General features: G+C 44.3%; 1 protein-coding gene across 9 annotated transcripts in view; it reads left to right on the forward strand.

The window, feature by feature from the left end:
- The first annotated feature begins 3,788 nt into the window (after positions 1–3,788).
- pbx3b (pre-B-cell leukemia homeobox 3b) overlaps positions 3,789–24,151 on the forward strand; it is a 56,552-nt gene continuing 36,189 nt past the window's right edge. For 5 of the 9 annotated variants that reach the window (XM_070964534.1, XM_070964536.1, XM_070964537.1 and 2 more), the window contains exons 1-2: positions 3,789–5,232; positions 5,819–5,892. In XM_070964534.1, coding sequence (XP_070820635.1) covers positions 4,985–5,232; positions 5,819–5,892 — 322 coding nt within the window. In that variant the 5' untranslated portion in view covers positions 3,789–4,984. Of the gene's footprint in view, positions 5,233–5,812; positions 5,893–24,151 lie in introns of all 9 variants that reach the window. The other 4 variants (XM_070964533.1, XM_070964535.1, XM_070964529.1 and 1 more) reach the window with 1 other exon arrangement.

The raw sequence follows: 24,151 nt of genomic DNA on the forward strand, positions 1-24,151 counted from the left end.
ATCAACTCTCTAATTGTGCATTTAACATTCTGTTTAGCAGTTTATTAGTTTACCTCCCACACTTACACTTGAAATGATTTAATAAGTGCAGGGGGAGTTAACAGCACTCATTAGCACAGGCAATACTTCCTACATAGTTATCTTCCTTTCAAGCACACTACTGTATGTGCAATCTGTGGTGGGATGTACTTAAGTACAATTTTAAAGCTGCTTTACTATAGTACAAGTCAGAGGAAACTCCTGTGCTTCTTACTCCACTACATTTATGTGAAAGCTATAGTTTCTACTTTGCACATTAATATTTTGCACACAAAACACACGATCAGCTCATAGTATCTGACATGTTGCTGCAGATTAAACTACTCAGCAGTATGTAAAGAATTAAAAATGAGCTCTTTCTTTGCCCGATGGGTACTTTTACTTTTGATACTTTAAGTACATTTTGCTGATAATATTCCTGAACGCACTCTATTTGAAGTGTTTTATTAACACTGTGTTAATGCTGCTTTGTCTTAGGTTAATGATCTGAATTCCACGACTGTCAGCAAAACACCACATCTGATAGTTTGAACTTCGAGCTCTGAAACGCACGTCTGAATATTTAAAGGCACCATTCACTGGATATCACTTTCCTACACGACACCAAGGAGCAGATTCAACAAATGCTCATGCTCCCTCTCTCTGCTTTCACATGTGCAGCCCTAATGAAGACAAAGTGCATGCATACCAGCGACAAATACCAGGAAATAAATAAGAATAAAGTACCCAAACCAAATGAAAGACTGTTGATAATCGGGTTAGTAATGTCTCTGGCACCGTCTGCCCGGTCATTTCCTCCAATCTCCCCGAGCAGCAGGGGATCACAGAGGCGACGCTCAAACCAGGAGCGATGTCGCTGCCCTGCGACAGGCTGCCTTCACCGGGCTCCAGCATTCTTTCACCGTCTCCAGCGGCAGCTCTGACAGAAGAAAGCTCGGAGAAAAACCGGCTTCAGCTTCACATGTAAAACACGCAGCAGTTTCACAAATCTTTTAATGATTTGTGACCCCTTTGTGGACAGCGAAATTGTGAAATCATGCACCCATAACTTCTCACTTAATCTGTATTACTCTCATCACAACAGAGCAAGCCACTCTATCAGTAAATGCTAATCTCCTAATTAACAAGCTAATTAGGCAATTACAGCTTTGCAGAAGGATGCCTAAATGAAATATGACAACACAGTCACTTTCTACAGCACCTGTGGGTCTTTTCAGATGTCACAATGAGAAGCATGATGACAAAGTGTTGTCTCTGCACTCATAGGTGCTAATTCCTCTGCCTCGCTTAGCTCGTTTGTAAAAATATTGTCATTTTGTTTAACCTAATGCACACCGCATGTGGAAACAACTTGTCAAGCTACGTATAATTTATGTCTCTTCAAACCAACTGACCTGCAGCATTTTCCGGACACTTTTACAGCAGCGTGGCTTTAGAAATAAAGCGTGGAGAAAAGAGCGGGTAGCACAACCTCTTGGTTATGTAAACAAGGTTTTGTGAAGTAGCAGCGCCACAGCGTCTCACTGTAAGGAGCTGTCACATGCGGAAATGAATTATGTTGACATATGGCTGAAAACAACGGCGAATGGGCCTGCTATGCAATGCAATGAAGAATCATGCACTGCAACAGAGGAGAGGAGCTGGAGCTGTACCTTTGAGCCCTTCTTGACAGGTATGTAGTGTGACTTGACAGCTCAGTATTTCAATGATAAATGCAGTAGTCCTGGGACTCCCAGTCACTAAACTCCAGAGTGTGTTGCTCTGATACTTCAAGGTCAAATGAATGAGCAGAAGCACACAGACCCTCAAAGACAGTCACGATTTTCTGCCACATATTAAAATATTCAGTGATTAACACATGCAGCATGTAAACATTTTCACTGATAAAACAATATATATGAATCTATTTGGTTATTTCAGACTAAATGTACCACACTTACCGGATGCTCTTCATTCACTTCCGCCCACCTTTGACTCACCCTCACGCGGTGACTCAAAGGTGGCAGCAGACAGGTAACAGCAGGGTGATGTTCTTTTCCTTTTCTGGGAAGATAATCAGACATTATTTAAAGTAATGACTCACTGTATCTTGACCTCAGCTAAACTTCTTTTGGTAAAAGTTGCTTCCTCTTCTGAAGATTAATCTAGTCACTCAGCTCTGACTCATGAAGATGAATCATGATCTCTCTGCTGCTTTGAACTGAACAATAAGAACACACAGCATTTCAGAGGATCACTCACTAACACCAGCACTGTATTTCAACAGGGACACGTAAACCAGCGCTCTTAGGAATTAAAATGTTTGCAGAAATAATGGAAGTTAATAGAATTAGATGAAAACCGTGGTCCATTATCAGCCACATGTCTCACAGTTGGGGATTCTGTCCATCTGTTGCTGAGAAGAGTGGGTTAAAGTCTCACAGGGTTAACGAAATACCACGTGGATCCTTTTAATACTCACCATAAAGCAACGGTGAGCCAACGTCTTCAGCCCTGCTTCACTTCAGAGGCCGAGGAAAGTTCAGGCGCCCCACCCACAAGTTTTATCAGTCATTAAGATGACAGGGAAGCGACTAAAAAAAGGATCCAAGTGGAATTTCAGTGGAAAAAAGGTCAGCGGGATTCAGTTTCATTCCATATTTTCCTCTACGGCCCCAGTTTTACAACCCCTGCCATGAAGAAATAAGACCAAGAGCTTCAGTGTCAGAGAGTTTGTTGATGTTCGTCAAATTTAAAGCAACATTTTCCATAAAAGCTGCAGCTTTGTGTCACAAAGACGATGCTCCTTTTGCTCTTAACCTCAGCGTCACTGTGCAAATAAAGAGCGGTTTCAGGTCTTCTTTCAGATATTTTGTCTAACCTCACAAAGGTGTAACTGCTGTAAGTCTCCTCAGTCTGTGTTGTGTTATATATTATAGTATATTTATTCAAGTACTGTACTTTATTTGATATATTTAGCACATGTAGCTGCTGTACTTTTAGTAGCTTTAGTTACTCGTTGTCTTTGAAGTTCTGTCTTCCAGCAGGTCATCTTGTCAGGACTTCAGTCTCTGTGCGTGAGGCTGAAATTAAAACCAAAAAGTGGAAAGTGTTGCGGACAGTTAGCGGCTTCATTTTCCACCTGTCCACTGCACATTCCCTCTTCTCCTCAGGTAACTCCAGACTGCTCAGGAGCTGCAGTTTAACAGTTTATTGATTCTCTGATGGCTGGTTTTTGGGAGAAATGACATCCACAGTGGTTATTTTGGCTTCCTTATGTGTGCAATCAGTGCTGTGAAACTTTATTTCACAGACGTCATCAAACCCATATCAAACAAAGTGCAGTCAGAAGTTCAGTGAGTAGGCCTGATGCTGCAGATGTGCTGCTCACGCTCTTTATTCCTCCAGCAAAAGCAAACCTTTCTTTTTGTATACCTCCACACTCTGGATGCTTATCGTGGATGTTCTCTGTACATTTGCTGCCTTGCATCCAGCTCAACAACTCGTCTGCTGCCATAGCAACTGCGGAGGAGCACAGAGCAGCGCCGCCTGCTCGTGCAGCGGATGTCACTCGTAGCAACGACCAATCAGAAGTTCCCATCCTTTTGCACAAGCAGTGCGAAGATGGAGGGATGGAGTGGGTGGGCTCTCAGCATCATGCATCTGCCAGTAATAGGACACGCGGATCGTCAGTCTTCGTCACTCTGGCCTGTGATTGGTCGAGGAGCTTTACTTTCCAATAATATAAACATGTCTGCTGCTTGCCTGGCGTGAACCAAGGCGTACAGGGGACCATGCAGTTCTACATCAAACTGTATAAAAACTCTCATTATGTGTTTGCCTGTGTTGTTGCAGGACTAAATCTTTATTATTGGTAGAGAATATGCACATAGCTGCACGTGCGCGCGTGAGGAAACGAGGACACTCTTCCGCCGCCGCTGCAAGACAGAGAGAGGGGACAGCCGTGCCTTCATCATTATAATCACCGTCCTGAGTACTAGCTCTTAACATTTTGTTTTTCGGGGTTCAGGCGAGAAGTGACAAGAATATAGACCCCTCCTCTGCAGGGCGGAGCGTGCATTTTCATTCCGTATTTTGTATTTTTTTTATTTTTTTATTTTTTCTAGCCCTGTTCCCCGCTCTGACACGTCTGCACTGAGTGAGTGGCATTGGCACACTGTCAATCGCTCACTACCGCTGCCATCAAACAACATAAAACACACACAGGCTGAAGCTGGAGCTCATAAATTTCAGCAGGGCAAGATATTTTTTGCGCATCGCCTTCCTCCAGCGCTGCGTCCTCATTAATTTCTTCTCGTGGTTGTTTTTTTTTTCTAAACAGAAAATCTCCCAACTTTTTTTTTTTTTTTTTTTTTGTACATTTCATATTTTTATAGTCACATTTGGACACCTTCTGCCGCAGATTGTGTATTTTTTTAAATAGTGTCAGATGTCGCGGGAGTCATTTCTGCACATTTATAGTTGGTAACACCTGCAAGATTTTTTTGTTTACACGTTTCCACATTGGATATTTTGTCGCCGGTGCTTCGCGAGCAGGATTTGGACATTTTTGGAGAGGAAATGCGCCGAGGATCCCACGAAGAGCGCTAATAAATGAGAGATCACCAAGGAGCGTTTGTGTGTTCGCCGGCCGTCAAATCCCAGAGAAAAGACAGATTGGCATGAGGATTCGTGCGGGCTACGATGGACCTTCAATTCTGACAAAGAAGTGTTAAGAAGAAGAAAAGCGAATTATGCATTTTTCTACAAACACACGCACGCGTTGTGGCACTTTGGACCGCGCGTAAAAAAGCGAAAGGACGGCGACAACTTGGACACAAGATTTACGCTAGAAACACACCGACAGGCTTTTTTAACAAACGCGCGTGTGTGTGTGTGCTCGGTACCGGGAAGAATCTCTCAGCATCCCCCTTATCTGCGGCACATGTTGTAGCCCATTTCGTATATGAGTTTTTCAATTTGTGTGGCTCAGTGCACAGACTCTTTAGCGGCTACTATGGACGATCAAGCCCGGATCATGCAGTCGATCGGCGGTGTCAGTCTGGCTGGCCACTCGGTACAAGGAGGCATGGCACTGCCGCCTCCTCATGGACACGATGGGACAGACGGAGACGGAAGAAAACAAGACATTGGTGACATTCTCCATCAAATAATGACCATAACTGATCAAAGTCTGGACGAGGCGCAAGCAAAGTTGGTTGATTTATATGTTTTATTAACTTCGCCCCCCCTCAAAACGCTGAACGCACCATTATTGAGATGTGGCCCGCTTAACTCCCCCATGTGTAACAATAGGCTGGAGTGGCTTTAATGATAATCTCACACTGAGGTGTATTTACTGCCTCGCAAAGCTTTAACACAGGAGAAAGTTGTCACTGAGGGAACAACAGCATTTTATTTAAGCTGCCTGTGTGCCAACATGAGGCTGAATGAGCATGTTCAGAAAGTTTGTGCACACATGTCCTGCAGGAAACTGCTGCTGAAAAAATCTAATTCAAGCCAGAAGGCCCATTATATAAACTATATTAATAATGGAGCGTTAAATTAATCCAAACTAATGAACAAATAGTTTTTTTTTTTTTTTTTTTTACTTTGAGCAAATATTACTGCAGAGTAGTAAATGCTGACTTCTGAGAGACAGGATGCAGGTTGGGACACTGGAAGGCATGAGTGACCACTAAGCTTAATATCCTAAATAATCTGTTGCCTTGTTAATATCTAACATGTGATTTATCAGTGAATTTATTTCAGTATTATTTCTTGTCTTATACTGAAACAGGAAACATGGGCTGAACTGTCACAGAATGAAACCAGCACTCTTCAGCGTTCTCTGTGAAATCAAAGAAAAGACAGGTAAGATCTTTGTGTAAAAATACTCTCACATGAGAAATAATACCCGAGCCTCAGTGGGAGAGATTTTTTTACCTCCCAGCGACCCGATGGCAGCCTGCATCCAGGTTACAGGGGACCTCTGCCCCAATTAATCAATCACTTTTTTAAATATGCCACGCAGAAGCAGTCAGACGTAGATGCTTTCTGTCACTGAAGATGCTCTCACTCCTGCAGGAGCATCTCTTCCAGCACTGGTTGCTTGGATTTAAGCAGAGTGTGCGCCCCAGCTTTCACCCTGGCACTGAGCAGGATGGGGAACTCCCGCAGCATATGCTCCACATAGCTGAGATCACAGCGAATTCATGCTTTCTAACCTGACAACAACGCCACGTTTCCAGCCTATGGAGGCGACTGCACCGTCAGTCAGTAATTGTCTTACAGCTGCGTGCAGACTCCTGCAAATGTGGGCAGTTAAAGGTAGAAAGCAAACAATGGAATCAGCTTGAAGAAAATTACTGAAAAAATTAATTTTGAAAAGAAAAAATTCAAAAAGCTATTTTTGCTGCATGTTGCACATTTGCTCTTTCTGAGCATCAAGTCTGCAGATTTCTAAGGTTGAAAACTTGGTGTGTGCGCTCATATACACACATGTATGACAGACAGCAGAAATTATTCTTCATGTTTTCATGTCTCATAACTTCCTGTGGCTCAAACTGGGATATATTGCATTTAAAAAAAAAAGTCCCCATTGGACAGACAGGCTGCTGTTTCCAGTCTTTTCTACAGTGTTTATAGGACACATAACAAACTGCACCTCTTTGAATTCTTAAATGAAGACATAATTGATTTTTAGTTACAGCAGACCATGTTTAAAATTCCCTATATTCATGTGACTGCTGTGTTTTTGAAGGTAGAAACAAATTGAGCAGATATTCAAACTGCTGCTCGTCACTATTTATTTAATATTCATGTTTCTGGGTCAAAGCAAAAATAAGAACAGAAAGAAAACGGTGCTGTTGGGTTTTGGTGTAATTTACCAAAACTGATGACGTGTCAGATTTGTGACCTTTGTGCCGTTTATGAGGAAATTGGCTCGGGAGAGACCATAAAAGTTTATGAACTTCCCCAACACAGGTGGCGTCTGCAGGGGCAGGCTGAGGGTCCACAGTGTGGCCGAGATGCTCTGCTGCGTGTCAGCCTGTTGACTTTAGACTGCGAAAGAGATGGAGCCAGAAAGGATGCAGGTTACACATCACATGCACTTTTATCCGGCGTGCTGGCGTTGATTTGACGGGAAGGCGGTTTCCTGTGCATTGTTGCATCTGTTGAGCGTAGAAAAAAAACGGGCAGATAAGTGATTTTAGGTGATTTTACTGTCAAAGTGAAGTCATCTAAAAATCCTGCTCCGGTGTCAGGGCGGCTCTGCTCGTGACTTTAATCAGGTGTGTTGTGATCCGGTTGGGATGTGAGCTCTGAAGTTTAAATAAGCCGCTCAGAGACGCACCAAAGAGCAGATGAAGGTGACAAAATGTTTAAATAAATATATGCACGTGGGTGAAAGAGTGTGTGTGCTCTGTGGGATGAGTGTGTGTGGGAAAGAGATGAGCCAGAGGAGGAGAGGGGGAACGTGTGTGTGTGTGTGTGTGCGTGTGTGTGTGTGTGTGCGTGTGTGTGTGTGCATGGTTAACCTGTGGTTTGGAGTCACAGCCTCCCCCTCTTAGCCATTGACAGAGCTCAGCTGGTCTGGTGGCCTTGTTGACCGGCCTGTTTTTCCAGCACACAGTGAGCCTTTCACTGGCCGCTGCAGCATCGTTCACAGGGCTTCCTTGGCCCTTTCATGTCCGCTCAGATGGCACAGGGGCCGCTGTCTTTTAGCCATGGGATCCACCGCTGGCTGAAAACGACTTTTAATAATAAATCTGAAAGCGGTCCAAGAATCATGGGTGTAATTACTGCGCGCATGTATCATGTTATCCAGACTTATTGTCTAGCACTCAGATGAAAAGCCAGTCCAGGGTTCAGCTTCAAAGCTTCACGAGTGTTTATGATAAAAATATTATCTTGTGACGAGACCAAACCAAAGGGCTGAGACTGATCTTGATTTTCTTTGTCTTTTTGTGGAGGAGTGCTAAAGAAAGGCATTTTCTAGCAATAGCGAGATCATCTGAAGACTTTTCGGGGTGTTTGGAAGTTTCTGGCACTCTTCTGACTGTTATTGTAGAGCTGCAGCGTATTTCTGCATTGCTAATGCCCTAGAAGTATTAATTCACTTTGATATGCTAATTAGAGAGCATTATGCAAGAAATGAGATTAAGTGGCAGCATGAAGTCATTTGCCTGTCACTAAATTGAGTGTTTTTAGCAGGAGGGATTTTTCCCCCAAATTTTCTCGGTTTTGCATTTAGATAAGCTAAATGTGAGATTGGCTTGGCAAGTGGAGCTCTTTGTCCTTCAGTGTGTGATGTTTTTCTTTTGCTACATACGTAAAAAATGCCAATTAAAGTGTTTGGTTCCCTCGTGTTTCTGGCTGTTTCAGGACAAAGGACACATTCATGTTGTACCTTTTTCCCCGTGGGCTGCACGAGAGGACAATGAATGCATTGAGTGGAAATTGCCTGCGATTCAGATGAGTTTTGCAGTTATTCCTCTGTGCTGGGTTTGTTTTATCCTGCTGGCTACTCCCTTGTCTTGCTCTCATGCTTGGAAGAGAGGCTCACAGCAGCAGCAGCAGTGGGAGCGGCAAGAATAACAAAGGTGAAAGATTACCTCCATATGGTATTTCTGACCAGGAAAAGAGAGGTTCTGTAGCAAGACTCCTCTTTGATGTGAGGTTTAATCAATAGAAAGAGATTACAGAAAACTATTACAGGCTAAATCACGGAGTGCCACAGAGAGGCTTAGCCTTCTCCACAGCTCTCTCAGCTGCATGGCGCTTCTTTTGGCTGTGTATTGACTTGTTGTTTTCCTGACCTTTGACTCATCAGGTTCAGAAACAGGGGGTCTGGAGAGGCAGGGGAGGGAGAGAGAGGGAGCGAGCGTGGCAGATCCAGGCTGATAAATGCTGCGACCCAGTGTTTGTAGCAGTGGATCAGGGAGGGACTGCACTCACAGTCCGAGCCAATGTCGGCGTTTTGTTGCACATGTTTGATTTGGCTCCCGAAAACTGCTAAACACGCTTTCACGTGCAGCGTGTATATTGTTGTATCTGCGATATATGTAATGCTCAGCTAGGAAAGACTGTGTTAATTAAATACAGTTCAGGATGAGCCTGTAATTAACCACATGCAAGGCTGACTAAAAGCATTACCTGGAGTAAATAGAGTTAGGACTGAGGAGGTAAGCATTTCTGAATTCTGCAGGGAACATTAATTTCAATGTATCCTGACAAAGTTAATGACCCCTCTCGCTCCAATTGGGTTATTATTATTAATACAAATGTATTATTATTATTATTATTATTATTATTATTATTATTATTATTATTATTATTATTATTATTATTATTATTGTGGCTGCAGCTCCAATGAAAGAATGTTTCTTAGAAGCCAGGGAACAAAATCTATTTTATTTTATTTTATTTTATTTTATTTTTCTACCTTGTGAGGGGTTTTTTTTTCGTGCTGAAAAAGCTCCAGTAAATGCATGACAGAGAACAGAAAGCCATTCAGCAGCAGAGACAATTGACTTTGGCTGCTTTTTGTCTCAGAGAGCCCCAGTGATGCGGCTGCAGTGACTAGATAGTGTTGTGCCGAATAGCTCGCGCACAGCTGGGTTCCTGACTGGCTCAATGGCAGGGCCACTAGTGCTTCCTCCTCTAAAGCACAAGGGGGACCGGGGAAGATGTGGCTATTATCTAAGTAGCTCCCAAATACCCTCCATTTCCCCATCAGCAAAGATGAAAAGAAGGAGAGCCAGACAAAGAGGAAAGGGGAAAAACATGAGTGTACATATCAGTTTCATTTGGAGGGGAGGACGCCTTTGTGCTGTGGAGGAAGATGCCGGTGCTGCCTGCTGTCTGCACACTCGGCTCCTCAAATCTGCTTTTTCCTGCCATGATTCAGTGCTGTCCCTCCATCTGCACACACGAGCCCCCATCTTGCAAACGTCTCCCTCGCTCCCCCTCCGTGGCTCTGAGCGTTTTCTGCAGGCTCCTGTGCGATCAACAGCTCATAATTGTTTTTTGCACATACGTTATGCAAATGAGTCTTTATGGCAACTGGCATAACAATTAGCATCCTCCAACAATATTTTAGTAGGTTAATTGCGAAATTTTTGAATTGTACATCTGAGTTGTTAATTAGGCATGACAGAGGTGGTGAAATAGTTATCTTCAGGCGGTGGCAGCCAGCAGAGGCTGCTTGGGATGCAAAAAGGAAGGATTGATTGAAATTAGTTTGCAGCAGTAGGAGCGTGGCTGGTGGAGACTCAGCGTTCCTCCGTCTGTGGCTGAATGTGAAGGAGTGACGCTGAAGCAGGGAGGGAGACGCCATGACCCCCCGCAGAAAGAGACTGCACCTTTGTGTCCGTTTGAGGGAATTATGTAAATAGAGACGTGAGCGATACAACTTGTTGCCAGCGTGAGTTAGCACAGATTTCCTTTTTGTGTGCATCACGGGGCTGCGCTCCTGTCAAAACAGCAGCAGACCTTTGAACCGCCAGGCGCACTTAAACCAAATCTGCCTTTTTTACAGGCTGCGGTGTGGAGTTTTCACTGCTTTCAATAAAGTTAGCATTTCTCACTTTGCACCTTTTCAGGCAGAATTGCAAAAAAGGTCAAATTTGTGTTTTTTTTTAAGTATTTTTTCGCAACAGAAAAAAAAAAATCCATTAACCTGTTTTAAGTAAAAACCTTTGATGCACACTTGATTATTCAGTTTGGTTGTTTGATAGCTGCGGCTGCGTACTTTCAGCTTTCAGTAATAAGTTAAGTATGAAATCCCATTTATTTATGTCTAAAAAAAGAAATGAAGTCCTCCCTGAGCGCCTGGTGTCGTGATGTTCACACAGTGTCACTGGATGGCCGAGGCAGAGCTGGTTATTAGTGTAAAAAGGGTTAGAGTGAAAGACTGGTGCAAAGCAAGTCCTCTCTCAGTAATGACTCTGCTATTTATAGGTCCCTATTTCATTAGCTCTAGTGTTTCAGGGAAGAGTTTTCCTCATGGGACAATAGACACCATGATGTTCATTTACTCTGTACACATTACATGTGGACAACTAAATGACCTCTCATTTGTGGGTGCAGGAACGCTGAAAAAAATCCTGCTTTTCTCACTATTTTTGCTCAGTTAACCTTAATATTTCTGATAGGTGTAATGTTACTTCTACATTTTTTTAGCAGTTAAATGCCTGAATGCAGTGTGTGTGTGTGTGTGTGTGTGTGTGTGTGTGTGTGTGTGTGTGTGTGTGTGTGTGTGTGTGTGTGTGTGTGTGTGTGTGTGTGTGTGTGTGTGTGTGTGTGTGTGTGTGTGTGTGTGTGCGTGCACACGTGTGCACATCATGCTCCTACAGGTGATGACTTCTCTCGATAAAGTGATGAAGGCATCAGTAAATGCACACGTTTTAAACGTGTCTGTGATGCTGTGACGCTGCAGCAGGCTCAGGCTTGTTACCTGACAGAAGCAGAGTGAAACTGGTGTCACCCCTCTTTCCTTCACACAGGATTGTTTCCAAAAGAAGGAAAAAAAGGAATCTGTGCTGACTTTTCCTCATTTACGAGCTCGAAAATGAAGCCCCTCTTCCCATTGTTCCATATGCCATTGTTCCACGTGTTTCATGCATTAGAATGATATATTGAAGGCAGAAATGGGAAAAAGACTGCAATGCAATGAAATTTTAATCAGCGTCTTCTGCTGCTTTAATAAGGCAAATAATTCTTATTGGCTGCTGTGTTAAGATTTCTAATATTTAATTCATACAAACCTTGCATTATTCTGCTTCAGCCCTAAGACAAGCTCCACTCTGCTGCCTGCCAAAAGGCAACTGTGGGGGAAAAGCGATGGAGAGGGGAGTGCACACTGAGCGTTTTTCTGATCAGTTGTGGCATAAAACTCGCAGTGTTTTCTCACTGTTTGTGAATTTAAACATGTTTTGGAAATAATTTTGGAGAATCGTGTTGTGATGATGGTGGAAGTGGACTGCTGCTGCTCATCTGTGCAAAACACTGGAAAATTCCCACATTTGTAAATCTGTCCGGAGAGCATGACCATCCACTGCCATCTTTTTATTTTCTTAAGTCCTTGAAGTTCATTTTTGTGCCTGAAGTAATGGAAAGATGGTGAGGGGCCAGCAGCTAGGTGCTGGCTCATGTTACAGTGAAGCGGCAGGCCCTGTTTTCGTCTCTCGGTGAAATGGCTTAATTGGTGTCAGAGCCCCAGGGATAAAGGCCTCTTGCTCTGAAACACAGCCACACAGGCCCTGTCTTCCCTCAAACCAGGAGGAACGGCCGGCGTCTGCTGGTGAATGAGGACTAAGCCGTGGCATAACAATACCAAATGATGTTTGGGATGACAGAAATTAATATGCGCTTGCTCCCAGAAAGCTATGATTAATGACGGCGAGCAGGGGAATGCTGTCCCTCCTTTCTGCTCCTCTTTGATGGGGATTGAAAAGCAAAAAAAAAAAAAAAGCTGGTTTCTCCTCTCTTTAGAAAGTGGAGGTCATCCAGAGTACATTACTGCTATTCTTCTCTTGATTTTTCCTCAAGCAGGAGGCAGGAGAGCGGCGAGCGCTGGTAATGAATTTTGGGATGATTCACTAACACGGCGAGCCGGCGGATTGTCCCACGGCGTGCGGCTCAGACGGACGCGTACCTGTGCACCTTTGAGAAGACGTTCCCACGCTGCTCTCACGTTTAGCTGCAATAATTAATCGGCTCTGATAATCACAGGTGTGTTTTTTAATAACTCGTCATCCGCTGTGATCATTCGGAGCAAAAAGAAGCAGCTGTAATTTTAATAATGGACGTAAGAAGGAGTGTTCTGACGTGGACTTTCATGCGCACGCGTTGATTCAGAGCCAAGCGTGTGAACAAAATGGTGGTGTGCTGTTGCCATGATAATGATCTGTATCTGTTGTGTCCTAGGAGGAGACACATGAATATTTAATTGTGTCTGCTGGAGAGATCCCCAGACCCTTCTGTTCATTTCTTACTTTCTCTAATGTGTTTCCACCCGCCCAGGTACTTCCTCTCTAAGTAATGGAGAATTAAAGCGTGCATTAAAATGATATAAATTGCAATGTAAGGGATTTCTAAGGACATTTGTCTCCACACAATATGCTTGAAAATTCAAATGGCAAGTTTTGACAACGGACATTCTGCTGACGCGGCGTATTTGCCTCACGTTGGCTCCTCAAATCAGCATTTCCTCTGTCAGAGTGATTGATATGTATTAAGTATGCACTTTTTACATCACGGTGCTCTGGAAGATGATGTGGGTGCGAGGATATGAGTTTTAAACAGTGAGCCAGCTCCCCTCGTATTGATCTATTTGTGTTGCCGGAGTGGCAGGTGCTATACGACGACTGTGTCAGCTTTGATTGTTTGTGTCAGTGATCCGAGCCGACACTGAGCTCTCTTACTGTTCGTCACTGCGCTTGCTTCCTCTTGATGAATGGCAGCGCGCTGCACAGATCCTCAGAAAACTCGTGTCTGCGCTGTCTCACCAGCCCTGTGAATCAGCACTGCTCTTCAGAGCTTATTTATCGCTCACGCACTTAAATTTCTTCATGCAAAATTGCGGGACACACCTGTATTCTCTGCAGGAGATGTCCCGAGGGTTGTTTCGGGGTCTTTTAATGCAATTATGTAAAAGCTTTCCACGTGAAAGTGAACATCAGTTGTGGAGAGACAGGAGGTGTGGTTCCTCTCCTTCTCTAAATATTCAAGATTAGCTGTTAACCCGTGTGTGTGTGTGTGTGTGTGTGCGTGCGTGCGTGTGTGTGTGTGCGTTGGCAGGCCTGCTAGGTTGTGGCGTGAAGGTGAGGTGCGTGACGCTCGAAGCCTCTGTAAGTATGCAGAGCACGGCGGGCCTCTCGCGGGTGCTGAAGGAGAGCATGGAGTGGCAGAGTTAATTTATTTAATGACTGAGCGTCTTATATCTCCCCAGCCCTGATTAGAATCCATGCTTGATGAGGGAAGCGATAGAGGGGTGTGCACTGCCCTCAGGCCCCAGCACGTACGCTCATGGTTTTCTTTCTCCAGTGCCCCCCCACCCCACCCCAACCCCCCCAGCCCCCCACTGGGTTCTGCATAAAAATAAAATAAAGAAAAAGCAAAAAACGCAGCTCGGATTGGGATAATTTTTGGGATATTTTGCACCTTCGTCTGCACGTGTGACCGACAGGAAATGCAGCTCTGCGGCTGATTAAATGTGTGTGTGCGTGCGTGTGTGTGTGTGTGTGTGTGTGTGTGTGTGTGTGTGTGTGTGTGTGTGGCGTGCTCCGTGATAAAGACGAAGTGCCGTGCAGCTCTATGAACGTGGGAAAGCCAAACAGAGTGTGTCACTTTGGCAGCGCGGGCTGTCAACGTCGGGGAGCTGCAGTTGTAAAAACCATGACCTTCCTCTTTGCCAGCATGTCTCTCGCAGAGCCAAAGCGCTGCCCTGTAGATCTGAGCTGGCTGTGGGAGGGAATACAAACACAGAGAAAGGCCAGACAATGGAAAAAACCGGTAAGAGCCATAATTGTGGGCGGAGGGGGGGGTGTTGGCGGGGTGGGTGTTTGAAGTAATGAAATACTTCTTGGAGCTATCATGACTGAGAAGGTGAGGGAGGGAAAGAGAGAGGAGCGGCGAAGAGGGAAAAAATACTCCTCGGCTTCTAACATTTCCATGAGCCATCATCAGTAATGCCGCAGCAGCCTCACAAACCAGAAATTATTTCTTCAGGCGTCGCTGTCAAGTGTTATTCAAATAACACCAGCCTCACATTTGAATAACAGCCGACATTTTGAATTAATTAATCAGACAAGATAGTCCGGGCCTTTTCTCATTAGTCTGCAGGTCAGGCTCGGGAAGATATATGCGCTGGTGATGATATACTTGTCTTTAATAGTGATTTATGGAGATTTGGGATTGTACTCGATTTGTCAAAGGGCCCGGCAGCAGAAAAATAGGACAGTGCATATTTCATTACCTCATCTTTGATACGTTCCACGATGCTAAAAGACGCGGTCCTGTTGTTCGGATGCACAGGAAGCTGGTTTACGTTGGCTGTTCCTGGGTGAAGAGCCACACACACACACACACACACACACACACACACACACACACACACACACACACACACGTTTAATCTCCTCTCATAGACCTCTCCCATTTTACTTTTCCTATGCAATTAAGCGAGGGCTGTAAATTATAACTGTGTCGTACTTTAATTATCATGGTGTAAAAATAGAGTTCCTGTCTTTGAGAGGATTTCATTAACTTACTCAATATTCCATGTCAGCTCAGAGAATCACACGATCACAGCCAGGCTCGCGCTGAACATGCTTCGAATAAAGGCTGCTATTTATTTGGATCTTATTTAAACTCTGCAGAAAGAGAAAAATAAAATAAGTCGCTCCACGCGCACATGCAGGATGTGTTTTTCCGTGGCTGTTTGTGGATCCGCCTCGCTGCAGCCTGCTCGCCGGCTCGTGTCACATCTCTCATCGGGTTCGTGCAGGCTAGTGTGTGTGGTCATGGAGGTGTAAATGAAAATGTATATTTTTAAAAGCAGAACGAGTGCTAACGACGTGCTCTCACCTGCTTTATTGGGTGTTAAATATTAATGAACACATTCAGTTTACCTATTTTTATTTTTGTGCATGCACAGGTTTTAATTATCCGGAGCAGATCTGCAGCTCGTGCAGTCTGCATCTGTGATTTTGTGCTAGTCCAGCTGTGTGTGTGTTACAGAGTGTGTGTGTGTGTGTGTGTGTGCACAAGTGTCAGGATGCTACGAGCTGTTGCCATTCCGGTGAGCAGCCCACACAAAATGCACCAACACCAGTGTGACAAAACATTCAAATAAATTGCTGTCAGGCTGCCGAAACACCAAGTGCAGCGATTTTTATCTGACATGTGGAAGACCCAGACATGCAGTCCTGACAAGTAGCGCCGGAGCACCTGTGAGAGACGGGCGATAAAAATCAGGATACGCCTGATCCTCGGCATAACAATACCTATCATTACTCGATATTATTACTCTTCTTTAAGAGAGAGCTCAAGATGGAAAGATAGCGTGCACGTGTTGGCTTCCTTTAAAGCTAATAAATGATGTGAGGCCGGCGTTTGCACAGATGCACTTAAAACGTACAGTGAAATTAAATTATGCAGCCTGATGGCATATCAACAAGTCCTGAAATGGCTTTTATATTCATGCAGAATTGTTTATTACTGGGAGCAAACTGCCATGTTTATTTGTCTGCCGGTTCACTGCAAACAAAGTCCAAGGTTAGGACATTTATTTATTCTGGTCCAGCATCAGTGTTCACAAGTGTATTATTCAGAGGACGCAGGGAGATTCACATGTACGCTAACTGTGAGGGATTGCAAGATTTTTTTCCCGAATGACAAAACTTTTAATTCGTATTTTTTGCTGCATGTTTAGCAGCTTTGAGGAAAACACGATGGTAAATTCTACTTTGTTCTTCTTAAAATAGAATTAAGTCCAAATTCAATTCCACTCATGCGCCTGACTTTGTTTTACGTTTTGAAGCAGCGTGGAGGCGCAGATAAACACGAGGAGAGCCTGTGTTGCTTCGCTTATTCTCATCGAGTCCACAGAATTGACTCAGTAATTCTTAAATCCAATTGAGGAGCGTAAAAAATGCTTTTGAGAAACTCAGAGACAAAGGACTCACTGTGGAATGTGCCATCCATTCTCTACTGTATTGTTATTTTCTCCCTTATAGGTTACTAATGAGGAATCGGCCCTCATTATGATTTTAAGGATGAGAGAGGAAAGCTTTTAATTAATGATATGTAAATGGTTCTGAATTGATTATGTTAGAATATCAAGAGAGATGGGTAGAAGCTGTGGTGTAATATATTTTAATTAAGAATTAATTAAAAATGATGGCAATTTTATAGAGGCTCACAGAAAATAGAAGAATTTATTCTCTGTCACAAGTAAATCAGCCCTTGATTAAATAAACAGACACATGCTGTATTCATTGAAGAGTTATGTTTATGCTTTGCCAGGAAGAATTATCCCGATTATTAAAAAAAAAGGTCAGTGCGGTATGTCAGTGGTCGACCACAAGCTGGGTTCTCCGGGGTTAATGGTGATTTATCTCATTCCTAATTCATGAGATCCTCCTGGTCTGTGTTAGCGGATCAATAAAGCTGCGTTTCCTTTTTGAATTCAGTGTCTACAATTAGATTTGCAACGTGGAACACAATTAGAAGTAAGACATGAATGCGTGTTTTTATCACTTGTGGCAAATGGATGTGCGCCCCCAAAAGATATCAATCTGTTTATGAGCTAAAAGGATTTGTGTGAAAAAGATGAGTTGTGACTAGACGTGGACCCTAGTTAACCTTTTTAATTGCTATCTGCTTTCTTTCATTCATTCTTCGGGGCGGAGGGAAGCAGAAGACGTTAGCTGCATTAACGGCGTGCGCCACTATTAAAGGGAGAGAGGTCTTTGTTTTCTGCTAACGGTGGCATGCGTGCTCTGTGCTAAACTCCGCGATCAATGGCAGAGAGGCTGCTATCACAGCACTCGGAGCAGGCGTAGCTCAGGGGGGAGGGAAGGGGGGGTCCCTGGTGGTTCATTTTGATTGGAGCGCAGAGTTTTGTGTTGAAAGGCGAGGGAGAGACAGGCTGTTGGAAGCAAATCCCCCCGGATCAGTTAGAGCTTTGCAACAAAAACACCTTGATATTCCTGGGAACATTTGCTTAGGAAAAAGAATGAATTTAAATAAACGGGCAACGGGAGAACGAAATGATCTAAAGCATTTCTGAAGGTTCGTGTGTTCAGAGAACGCTTGTGCATCTCAGGCTTGGAATTAATTTAGAAACCACGTTTAAAATCACAGTAAATCACCGCAGTGTGAAAAGGGAAGATCGATGCAAGTGCACGCTGTCGATATGGTGGTCCATACTTCCTGAAGAGCTTTTCTAAATGAATTAAAATGTTTGTTGGAAGAGGCTGTGATTGTACTGTAGCTGGACCGGCAGACAGAGGCAGTGTGCGAGCCTTTATGAGCTAACCAATCTGTTATGGGCGGCAGGGAGGATGTGCTGCTTGAGAAGGAGGGAGTGTTGAATGGATTATTAGTCAGAGTCCCCCCATAGCAGGTCACATGTTAAGGCTTAGATGCATCATGAACATGTGCACGCACACACATCAAACATCTGCGAGTGCACACAGCCGTGTACGCATACACGACGCGCAGAGGGACGCGCATTCAGAAAAACATGCAGGGGCACAGACGTGTGCATGCATGCATATATGCAGTGCATGCACGCCAATGGCTGGCAGAGCATCTTCTCTCTGACACCTGCAACTAGTTGCAATACATCACTGTCAGGATCGCTTTCTCCACCTATCCGCATTTGTGCGTTAGTTATCCGCGGAGGCCTTCGTCAAAAAGTTGAGCGGTCTTGACATCAGCTCCCCAGTGGGAATGGAAAAGGTGAAGTTGTGCTGGGAGGTGCCACGGCGGGTGTCTTCGCCGGCTGTACTCTCTGCACCCAACAGCATCCTAATGACAGCTGAAGAGAGATATGATGGTTCAACATCCGAACGCTGTGCCACGATTAATCCTGTAATCGACACGTGAAGAGAAAAGCAAATATCTGGCTTCCTGTTTATCGCCAGTTGCGTGTGCACAAGGCCCAGGAGTGACGTAACGGGGATCCAGGTTGAGCCTTATTTTGTTCTGGCCTCTTGTGGTGAATGTATGTGCTTATGTAATGACAGCGAGCGTAGCTGCCGAGGAGGGCACGGCGCCTCCTGTGCGAGCTCGCTGTGGAGATGAGGAGAGTCTGCCAGTGGCGCTGCTAGTGGTGAGCACCAACAGCTCCGGCCACGACAGCAGAGAGGAGGTGGGGGAGTAAAAGGGGAGGGGGGGGGTCAGTGTCTGAACCGGCTGATGGGAGCCAGAACATGAAACAATGCCGGGGGAACGTCTGGTGGGTTCGCTGCACAGAATTACAAGCGAGGGAGCAGGCCTGCTGAGGCAATTACAGCTTAATGGGGTCATTTGGAAGGCAATTGCCAGGGGTTAATGTAGTATGGAGAGATGAGGTGAGATTGAAGTGAAATTTTTGGCTAGAAAATGTGTTCAAATGAAAAGGGAGCAGGCAGACAAGTTGTGCACTGATGGGGTGGGAGGTTGATTGGGGGAACTGGAATGTAGGCTTTCGCCGCCACACAGATAGACGCGAGGCCCGGCCGCTCGCTCGCTCGTACGCACGCCACCGCGGGCGATCGCAGGTGAGCGTGTCCACACAGGTGCTTTCTCCTCTCCGCTCCTTCGGCCGAGCCCGTGCACACTCACCTGGCCTAACACGAGCGCCGCCGTCCTCACGCACACTCCCAACGCTGGTTGGCTTTTGTCGTGAATTACCTGTGATGTCACTTCCTGTATTGCCAACCAGCAGCACACAAAATGGAAAGCAAAGCTGTTTTTAAGCGATGCGTAGAAAGACGTGTCAGAGAAACAACAAGAGGCACCTCAGAGGACGAGGATAAAAAGGATCATTATGCGTTGTTACGTTAGCCAGTTCATTACCTTAATTGCCCAACATAATCCGATGTTGGAAGGGTGCACTGGGGCTTTGGGAAGTCTTTGCCAGGACCTCCTAGCCCAGGTCTCATCTCCCTGATCCCCTGATCTGTAGCAAGCAGACTGATCGTGCTAAACTTTGATCAAAGCCAAACTTATTTAAGGTCAGCCATGTGAAATCCCCTGGGAGCCGCCGTGTTCGCCGAAGCGGACTGCAGTATAGGAAGTAGTACAGCGCTGTGCCTTGCTGCTGCTGCCTGTGACCGTGCTGGATCACTGGACAGCAATAGCATTATCATCAGCCCTTTCAAGTCTTCAGCATTTTTTCGCGATTATGCTCAACAGTGGAACTTAACATCATCCATGGGTGGAGATTCCTTGAGAGCTCGCTCGCTCTCTCCCTCTTACCCTTCTCCGTCTGTCTGTCTCTCGCCCCCTCTCTCGCTTTCTGTCATCTCTGTGAAGTCTGTGCCCCCCCTCCCCTTCCCCTCTACACAGGGTTTTGGCCAAGAGCCGGCCACTTCACTGAGGCAGATTTTCCCAGGCTCCCCAAAGGCTATTTTACCAGGATTCCCATTAGGTCTTTAGCCATTACCAATGTTCCAAATCATTTACAGGAGAATCTATTTACTTTATGTGGTAATGGATTCATTTGACATGCCTTGCTCTGAAGAAATTCTGCCTTTAACATGCACTTTCCTCCAATTGAATATCTTTGTTTGTGCCTTTGGTTTATTTTTATCTGTTACAGTGGCCATTGTCTCGTCCCCACGCTGCGCCTTCAATCACCGTGCAGTGCTGCACAGCGTAGAGGTGGTGGAGCATTGTGTCAGTGCTGCAGGAAAAACAAGTATGATGCAACTCTGTTGTCATTTAAGAGTGACAAATAGACAGTGGCAGACCATCAGAAAGGGGGAGAGAGGGGAATGGTGTCGCTGACAAATTGCTATGACCTTTGGGTCCTCTGGCCTCCAGAGTGCAAGGCACATACAGTGTTTACCTCAGGTCAGCAGCAGCGCCAACACGCCGGCCCCCCTGTTGCACTCATCACATCTGAATCATCAAAATCAATAGTCAGAAATCTGCAGCCCAACTGGATGCATGAGCCTGGAGTTAGATAAAATGGAGGACGCCGTCTTTTTCCGTTTTCAAACGCTGTTCATCGGCCGTGCTAAATCATACTTAATTCAAAAACGGTCCATAAAGCAAAGCCTGCACAACGGCAAGAGAAGCACAGCGCCTAAAGCCAGTGCACACTTCTCCTGCCTCCATTCCATGTCACCAAAGCATCCCATCAAAGCCTGCCTCCTTCCTGTTGTAAGGTAGGAAAAAAAAATCAATGCTGCAATCTTTTCTTTTTGCCTCCTCCAATCCGTAATTGAAATGGAAAATCAAATGAACGGCAAGCAGATAATTGTTTTATCAATATTCCCTGCCTGCCCTACAAGGGTCAGTGCAGAATGATCATGAGTCGGGGATATGACGAGGACAAAATGTGAAATTGAACAGCTAGGAGGCAATAAATCAGCCTTGACAACTAAGAGTGACCAGCATGTAGCTGCAGCAGGCAGCTCTCCCTTCAGAATTTGTCCTAAAGCTGTCGACGCTAAATGGGGAATATTCGTCTCATTATTGTTGCACTTAATATTGCTATCAAATATTATTCTCAGAGTCCAGACGGGAAGTCAAGGTCACTCGTGCTATTATTGTTGTCATTGTTAGTGTGTGATATTGAGAGTATAATAGAGGGCAAAGCCATATGGTCTGCTGGGCTTATGAAGAGGCAAAGAATAAATTAAGCCATTTGTTAGAGTTGAGGGAAGAAGTGATGCTGTCTGGTTTCCTTTTGCACAACGACTGGCGCTGCGTGGAAAGAGCCATGAAACCGGCAAAGTGTCCAAAAAGGCTCGAGCATCAGCAGCAACGTTAGCATCGTCGTCAGTAAGTCCGGTTTCTGTCGTTGGAGAGTTGATGCAGCTGTTTCACTGTCGAACTGTTGATGTTCGCTTCAGTGAGACTCAATGGATTCAGATCGAAAACAAATAAGTGACATGAAAGCTTTGATAAGCAACAAACGGCCCTCTGAGGTTTGATGGTTGCAGATATTTGTGTCGTGTTCCAGCTAATCATTTTTTTCATCACCCATTAATGCTGATTAGTTTCCATTAGTCACCATAAAATGTCAGAAAAGTGTGAAGAGGGCTTGTTTTATTGGACCATCAGTCCAAATGTAACAAAGTCTCCATATTTCATGATCATAAACAGTCAACAAACAGTGAATAAAAGCTTTAAAACACACTATAATGCAGTGCTCATCAATGTATTTGTTATTGATTATACCTCCAGCAGTGGAGGCTGGTGTGTGCACAGATGATGAATGACAACAAAGCAAAACACAGCTGTAACATTTAAAATCTGTCTTCATCAGAGACGTTGTAGTTGTTGACAAACACTGTAGATTCACAAACACCTAAAATGTTCTTATATGTGCTCACTACATTATAGTGTGTTATAAACCCGTCATTAAGTCTGTACGCTGCTTATGAATGCTTATTTACTAAGATAAAAGACAAAGAAGCAGTGTTCATAGTTTACTTCTGCTTAAAAAAAAAATCACTTATATAGTGAAACAGTTGCCTTTTGATTTGCTGTTGATCCACTAATTGATTGACAACCAACTGCTGGTACAATAATGCCATCTTTCCTCGCCTGCCCTCCTTCATATGTCTTTAAATAAACCCGTTGTGCCACCGTTCCACGTCTTGTAAAAACTGCAGATAAAACTGTTGCCAGAAAATCGACATCCTAAATCATGTGACGTCCCTTCCCATCTGGCTCATCCAGTTGCAAGGCATTGACAAAAATATGAAATTGATTTGGTTGAAGGGTGTTAAAGAGCCGACAGGAGAATGTCACAAACAATGAATGGTCACAGCTTGGAGGAAAATCAATGGCGGAGGTTGAAGCCAGTCTAGAGTGCTACTTGGCAGCGTTGCACTCTTCCTGGAAAAGAGCTGTCTTCTGGCCTGTCTGATCAAAAGGAAAACTTGATAGGTTTAATGAAGGAGGCTGACACATGAAATATAGACGTTGAGGCAAAGATTGTTTGACTTGGGCGTGGGTGGCGGCTGTGCCCTCTTTGAGATTCATTTTTAATGTTCTGCTCACTTCCTGCGTCCACAGCTCATGTGTATATGCAGGACTGTAATGGAGAATCGCTGCGACTCCCTGGTAGCTTGTAGGGCAGCAGTTGTCACCTTGTAAAGCCTTTATGTATTATAATGTGTACATATCATTATAGTGTTTGCAGCAACGTTTTGGAGAGCAGCATTGCCACATAAATCACGCTGGCCCGGAGTCAACAGATGAGAAAAATGTCTGTATTTTACACAAGTTATGTTAATTTTACTGTGCAGATTATGATCCTTGGAAGGAGAGGAGAAAAAATGAATTGGCAGAGTGTCTTTCAAGTGGACAAAGTGATGAAAATCCCCCCTACTTTGTTGGGATTGCAGTTGTAAGCTTTGCACCATATGCTACTTTCCTCTTTAGCTGGGATTATGCCATCATTATTGCTGATAAAAGCTGTTTACTGCCTTGGCTCCAAATCGATGCTCGGGGCGCTCTGAAACTGGCATTCCCTCTCCAGAAGAGTTCATTCCATGCCAGCTGCTCAGGATTCAACCCCCTTTGTTTAAGATTTCACAGTTTTTGTAATGTTTATTTTCTATTTAGTTTCTACCCCCCTTCCCTCACACATGAGCTTTTTCCTGCATTAGCATATGTTTGCAACAATTTGACATTCACATTTGATTTGCTTACAGCAGATTGGAGGTGTCTCAGACATGCTTATACAATACTCTTGGAGCTACAGTGCTAGTTAACGCTGCAGAGACTAGAAAATACAAATATTAAGGCCTGTTTTGAGATGTTTTTGGTACCAAAATGCAGTCGTGGTATTGAAAAGGCTGTGCGGTATCCCAAAGGCTCCCTGCTCGCAGTGTTACCAATCAATGGCCTAATCAGTCAATGCAGATTCAGGCCGACAGCTGTGTTAAGATAACAACTGGTTCTCATGACTATAGCGGCCCCGGTGACCTTGTGTGCCTCAAATTAATAATGTAAAATCAACAGAAGACAACCACCCCCCTGGTTCCCATGCAGACAGTGATGAACTACCTTTTCTCCCCACCATCAAAGGCCACTCAGAGTAAGCCATGTTTCAAGGCATAGACCATAATGCTAGTTTTTTTTTGTTTTTTTTTTCAACTTGGGCTCCATGTCCCTTAAATAATGTCTCTCAGTCTTCCTCTACAGCTCCTCAGTACCCAGGGAAATCACACTGATCAATATTTCCCATTTTAGAGGAACTGCAGCAAACATTCACAAAGGATTTACTGTAGCTCTCTGTTACACCGTAATCAAGCTATAATTTAGATCCTACAAACAAAAGATTTGGTTGAAAATAGGCGCAAAGTCTATTTGCAATTTTTTTTTGTCCCTCTTATTTTTTATCCTCGTAGATGATATTTGATTGTATTTTTTATCTGTCTGTCTTTTAACG

This window comes from Chaetodon trifascialis, chromosome 6 (assembly GCF_039877785.1).
Source record: "Chaetodon trifascialis isolate fChaTrf1 chromosome 6, fChaTrf1.hap1, whole genome shotgun sequence".
In the NCBI taxonomy this organism is placed as follows: domain Eukaryota; kingdom Metazoa; phylum Chordata; class Actinopteri; order Chaetodontiformes; family Chaetodontidae; genus Chaetodon; species Chaetodon trifascialis.